General features: G+C 37.0%; 1 protein-coding gene across 1 annotated transcript; it reads right to left on the bottom strand.

The window, feature by feature from the left end:
- On the bottom strand, positions 4,201-5,274 carry LOC109709969 (VQ motif-containing protein 4-like). The gene has a single exon (XM_020232368.1). It carries the CDS (start codon positions 5,158-5,160, stop codon positions 4,474-4,476), a length of 687 nt encoding a protein of 228 aa, XP_020087957.1. The 5' UTR covers positions 5,161-5,274; the 3' UTR covers positions 4,201-4,473.

Genomic DNA, 6,492 nt, shown 5'->3' with positions numbered 1-6,492 from the left:
GATGTTCCATACAACATTATTTAATCTATTCAAAAGAACACGGAATAATCAAATTATTATTGTACAACAGTAAAGCTTTATCAATGATAATAGCTATCACCAGTCCAAGAACATGGTATACAGGAGTCACTAAGGTCCATGACAAACCCAAAATATCTAATAGTGGGATCTTGGTATTGCGTGTACTTCTAAATACCAAAGATGGTTGTGAGAGATTGAGAGTTGATCATTATATAATTCTGTAGCAAATTCTAAATCAGATTTTTATAATTTATTTTGGTTGTTAATTTGAGGAGAACTTTCTTTGTTTTGGTGGGAAACAAGGATCAGATGCCAAATTATATATTAATTGAAAATTGATGTTGGACACTGACCTTCTTATTCTCTCTTTGATAGAGCACTCAATTTAAAACATTAAAAAGAGCAATCATTTGTGGTCCATTTGTTGCTTTGAAAAGTTCCTTGTTCCATCATCTTATTTCACCCAGTGGACCACTGGGGTGTTGAGGCTCTTAATCTTTTCTGATAGAAACTTTTTTCCTCTCTCTCTGTAACCAAAAAAAGAAAAAAAGAAAAAAAAAAGTCAAATTAGTTTTAATTTTGCCAAAAAAAAAAGGAAAACTTACATAAACAATCCTTTCCTTTTTGTTTTTAAGAATAGGCAAATCACCTTTTAATTGGGATTAGGGGATGGTATAAACATTTCTTTTATCTCGATAAACATTTCTTTAAATGATGTAGGCTTAATTTGTTTGCTGTAGAGGTTAATTAATTCAACAAGAAATTAACTGCAAATGCTGGAGCTAGCCCTATAAGTTGGTGGGTAATAACTAATAAACAGGGGTGAGTCTATGTCCTAATGAGGTGTCCTGGGAATGCAACATTTGATGCTCTCATTTGACTAGGTACACCCACATGCAGTCATTTTCCTACATGTCAACATCATAGATCTACGGTTCCAGATCATGCTACGTGCCAATGCCATGCCATGTAAAAGGTTCCTCTCTCTCTCTCTCTCTCTCTCTCTCTCTCTGTCTCTCTCTCTCTCTCTTGGGAAAGAATTGCAATTTGGTCTTTTATTAATTTATCTAGTATATGAACTTACCTAATATTTTACAAGATCTTATGATATTTTGGATTCAACTTACAGTGCTATGAAAGCAACCTTTATGATAAAAAACAAAAATGTTATTTGAACAATACTGTTATAATAAAAATTTAGAAAAAACTTTAAATACCTCCATGTAGTTTCGCACTTTCTTACTTTGGTACCGTATGGTTTAAAGTGTATCAAGTTAGTATCCCATAGTTTCGCACTTTCTCACTTTAGTACCATGTGGTTTAATATTTCGTTAAATTATATACCTCGAAATGGATAATAATAAAAAAAAATTATACTAACTTATTAGTTTTTAATATATATACATATATATATATATTATTTAGGGCAGCTAAATTGGAAATCATGACGATTTCGTACTTATGTAATTAAGGTTTGCCGATGCAATGCCATGTTTCTTTCTTATATAAAAAACGATAGGTAAAAAAAGCTCTACTACTGCTGAAATCAAAAGCTGAAACAGGCCACGAGAGAAAGAGGGTGGAACGCATGTATAATGGGAGCGAATTAAGATAAAAAAGGTCTCTGTTGCTTCACCCATATTGTTTAATTTATTATTCTAATGAATAAAACAGATAGTGTACTATATTTTTTTCAAAAAAAAAATTAAGATAAAAAGAAGTTCCGTGCTCAAGAAATTTATTATATAATAATGTATGTTAAAGTGGTGCTAACTCTTCCAAAATTAAATCTATACATATTTTTTCTATTCGCAATACAGGCATATATTACTGCTAAAAAGTTGACTGTGACAGCAGTGTGACATGAATAATGTTGCCACCTTTAATTACTTTTCACAGTTTCGCAGCAGCATTAATTATTTAATTTTCGAACCCCCGATTTTATTTCCTATCAGCTGGCGGCAACTTATTAATTTTGAGCAGCTGTTCTTCTTCCTCGCAGTCGCAGATTATATAACTGGCTGCTCCTGTGCCTTTGCTCTACCTTTCTGCAGCTGCTCATGTGCTTCTCGGATACGCAAATGGGGGCCCTACCCAGATGACCACTGTGTGCCTACTTGGCCCACATTATTGTGTTTGCGTGTATGTTCAGAGAGAGACACGGAGACTCAGATCAAGGGATCAATTCATAGAGTCGATGAGAGTAGAAGTTATGCCGAAAAATTATTTCGTTTATTAGATAATAGTTGGTATCTGTTGGATTTGTCATCTCGTAACCTATAAAAGCCTTTCGATGATTTAGTCGCATCTACTTCTTAGAGCATGTATAGAATCATCTATTAAAATTTGCTCGCTTGGATGTCTCTTCAGTTTGGCTTTTAAAATAGCTTCACATTCATATAGGAATTAGACATTTATCTCTTGACCTCCTGCGCTTTAGATAAAAAAATTCTATGAAATATCAGCCTGTCTTCAAAGAAAAATTAAAATTTATATGTAGAATGTGCGGCCTCTCCTCGAGAGAAAAACTGAAATGAGGTTCTAGTGGCCATCAACAAAAACTTCAATCACCGACTGTTCCTAGAGCAAGTAGCAAAGGGCTTGGTGGTTGGTACCCGAGATTTAAGTTCGAATTCTAATTGATTCACATTTCCAGCTAAGTTTATTTCTAAATGAAATAAACGAAGCGGATAGCATGCTACCTATCTCTCAAAAAAAAAAAAAAACAAAAATAAAAACTTCAATCGAAGATGAATAGCGAATGATGGGTTTATGGTTAGTAATTCAAGTTGAACAGTATCTTATTCGAAACCACAATCAAGCCAAGCTAGTCCAAAGAGTGGAATGTGGGTGTTATTTCTGTATTCTTTTGGATGACTATTTTTAATTATAATTAATTATATATCCCCCTAACTTTTTTCCACAAGGAAGTGGGGTTTCACCATCTCTGATTCTCCATCAGACACATCATCTATTATTCCACTTCCACCATCTCCAGTTGCCCAACAGTGAAGTACAACCATCCTCTCTCTTTATTTACTTCTCTTTTATTTATTTATTGATTTATTCCTTCTCTATTATAGCAATCAGAGAAGGCACTTTCCATAGAATGACTCAATTCTATAGCAACTTAGTTTAATGCAACTTAGCCTAGTTTTTATAATATATATATATATATATATATATATATATATATATATAGAGAGAGAGAGAGAGAGAGCTAAGCTGGTATACTATCGGTAGCACGAAAACCTTCGTACTACCAAGTTGTTTTCGATGATGCGGCTTCCAAATCGACGATCGGCTNGAAAACTAAATTTCATAATTTTTCGACATTATTTGACTAGTGATTAAAATGTCTAAAAATTAATAATTTTAATGATAGATGTGATGTGTTTGTGAATTTAATGGTGTAAAATAATTTAAATCTGATGAAAATTTTATAGAAAAATTCTTTTCACTATTTAGAATAAAATCAGTATCTCTGATATTAAATTCAAGTTTTTTATCATCATTTTTTATGAGATTTTTATTTTAAGCCGTTTATTTTTAGACTACTCGTTTGATTGGTAAATGATGTCGAAAAATTATGAAATTTAGTTTTCAAATACTTTTAATAGCATAGATAAATCTAATGAAACCGATCATCGATTTGAAAACCGCATCATTAAAAATAACTTGGTAGCACGAAGGCTTCCGTGCTACCGATAGTATACCAGCCTAGCTCTCTCTTTATATATATATATATATATATAGAGAGAGAGAGAGAGAGAGAGAGAGAGAGAGAGAGAGTGTAAAACTACTATGCTTTTCAAAACATAAGGTAATGCGTGTTTTTGATTTTTGTCTCTTAAATCAAAAATTGTATAATTAGGATAATAATAATCCCCCTAAGTGTCGAGTGATCTCCTTAAGAGTAGAGTGGTTCAACAGAATAATAATAATATTAAGACTTACAAATTTACTGCTTAGAAAGGATAATTAACGACAAGAATATTTTCTTCGTACAGCTTCACTCGAACCGCACTTAAATTCCTGATTGGACGTAATAGACCGCATGCAGCATCAATTTCTTCCCACATTATTAGCAAAGTATATATATAAATCAAACTCATGGATGTAAGATAGATCTTCCAATTGTCCGTATTCTACCATTAACAGCAGTAACACTAGCCAGAGTTTAATCAAAACAAATATATAAAGGAAAATAAATTTGAAAGAGAACAGTACTCAGATCATTTATCTCCTCCGAATTGATTTGCACCAGAGAGAGAGAAAGAGAATAATAATGATAACAGTAATAACACGAAGAAGAAAAGATCAAATTTTACAACTCAAGAGGAGATCTCACCCCGATCCCATTTCTCTCCCAATTAACTAAAAAAATAAGGAAAAAGCTGATCAGAGAGTACAAAGATCAAACAGTGAGTAGGCACACATCCAAGCGGCCAATTAAGCAGGGGCAGAAGCGGAAGCGGAGGAGGAGGCGGGGGCGAGGCGCGGCGACGTCACGGGGAAAAGCGGGAGCAGCCGCGGCGGGAGACCGGCGCGCGGGGAGGGGTGGAGGTAGAAGCCCTTCTCGGCGATCGCCCGCTCCTCGGCCGCCTCGGCCGCCTCCGTCCCCGGCGGCGGTGGAGTGGGGCGGGCGAAGGGGTCGGGGAGCAGCGGCGTGACGGGGCTGAGGACGAGCGAGGGCAGGTCCAGCACGCTCGGCGAGAGGACCTCCGCCGCGCCGCGCGGCGAGAACGAGGGCGAGGAGGAGGAGCAGGGGTTGGAGAACACGAAGGCGGGCATGAGGGGGCTGAGGACCTTCAGGCTCTTGAGCGTGCTGCTGCGGCGCTCGTACAGCTTAAAGGCCGGCCTTTTGGGGCCTGGGGCGCCCTTCGCCGCCGCGGCGGCGGGAGGGTGCTTCGGGGATGCGGCGGCGGCGGCGGCGGCGGCGGTGTCGGAGGAGCCGGTGAGCATCTGGACGACCTGCTTGAAGGTGGAGGGCTCGGCTTGGACGAAGGTGGTGGGGTAGGGGACGGCGTCGGCGCCGGGTCTCGCCGTCGGAGGCGGAGACGACGCCGCCGCGCCGGAGTTGGGGGTTTGTGGAGGTGGGTTCTCCTTGTGATCTTGGGGTTTTGGGTAGTTTTCCATGGTTTTGGGTGTCTTAATGGAGGAGGAGGAGGAGGAGGAGGAGGAGGAGATTTTGAGGATGGCGGAGGGAGTGAGAGAGTGTGGAGAGTGGAAATGGCTTCTGTGTGAGCAAATGGGGCGAAGGGTAAATAAAGCACAAAAACATTAAAAAAACAAATACATAAAAATGAGATTTTTTACATGTTTATCCCTGCAAAACATATTTCACTGATATGCATGCATATTTTGTAAATATTGAGTTTTTTACTTTTATTTTTTTCCGTACAAACACTACCTCCTCTTATTTGATCTTAAGGACTTTCTTTATCCTTTGTAAAAGATTAAAAAAAATACGACAATTTAGTAAATTAATATTTTATTGTAACAAAATTTAAAGATATAATTTTATTATTAAAATTTTAAATTGTTCACTTTGTAATTTCTAAAGTTTTGATAGAATCAACTGCGCGCGCTAGGTATATATATATATTTTTCTTATTTCAATTGTAATTATACGAAACAGAACATTTGGCAATTAAAAATTTGAAAAGTTCAATTGTAACTTTAATTAGAAATAATTTTTTAAGAAAGCTAACTTTGCCCGTATAATGGCATTTATATGTAAAAGCAAATTTTGTGTGGATGCATTTGCAAGTTCAAAATTCTTCAGGGCCCGGCTATAGCTGCAAATCTAGCAAAGAGGAAAAAGAAAAAAGAAAAAAGAAAAATGAAAATTGTAGGCACTCCGGTTTCAACCCGGTGTTTGAGATGTGTCCCTGTTTGTGCTGTTTGATTGGGTTGCGCGAGGAAAAAGTGGACCACTAAAATATAAAAGGCCGGGGCCCACCTTGTCGCTGGGGCCCACACCCCGCTAGCAACGGTGATTGGTGGATCTCAAGTTAGGCTTCAGATTGGGTCAAACTCCTTTTGTAGACTCCATTTGTCCTCTAGTTAGGGAAAAAAAACACATCAGACCCCAAAGTAGTAGTTTGGTAGCCGTAACGGAGATGCACAAATTATTACCTGCACCCGGTCTATTCGTATCTCTCACAAACCGTACCTAATGATTAAAAATAAATAAATATTCGATATAATACATTCAATTCAATGTGCCGTGCAAAATTTAAGGAGACTATTTGTGCAAAATATAAGGCATTCAACAAACTAGATGCTAATATCATGATCTCCATAATAAATTTTTATAAGAAGCACAAATTTCTTACAATTTTACGTATTATTATAGAAAAATTTCACGATCTATTATATCATCGTACGTACTTATCTCATTCATAATAATTAAGATAGAAGCAGCCACGGTCTCTAAAAGAAAAAAAGAACATATAATAAAACAAA

Source organism: Ananas comosus, linkage group 5 (assembly GCF_001540865.1).
Source record: "Ananas comosus cultivar F153 linkage group 5, ASM154086v1, whole genome shotgun sequence".
NCBI lineage: Eukaryota > Viridiplantae > Streptophyta > Magnoliopsida > Poales > Bromeliaceae > Ananas > Ananas comosus.
This window is presented reverse-complemented; position numbering and strand designations above follow the sequence as displayed.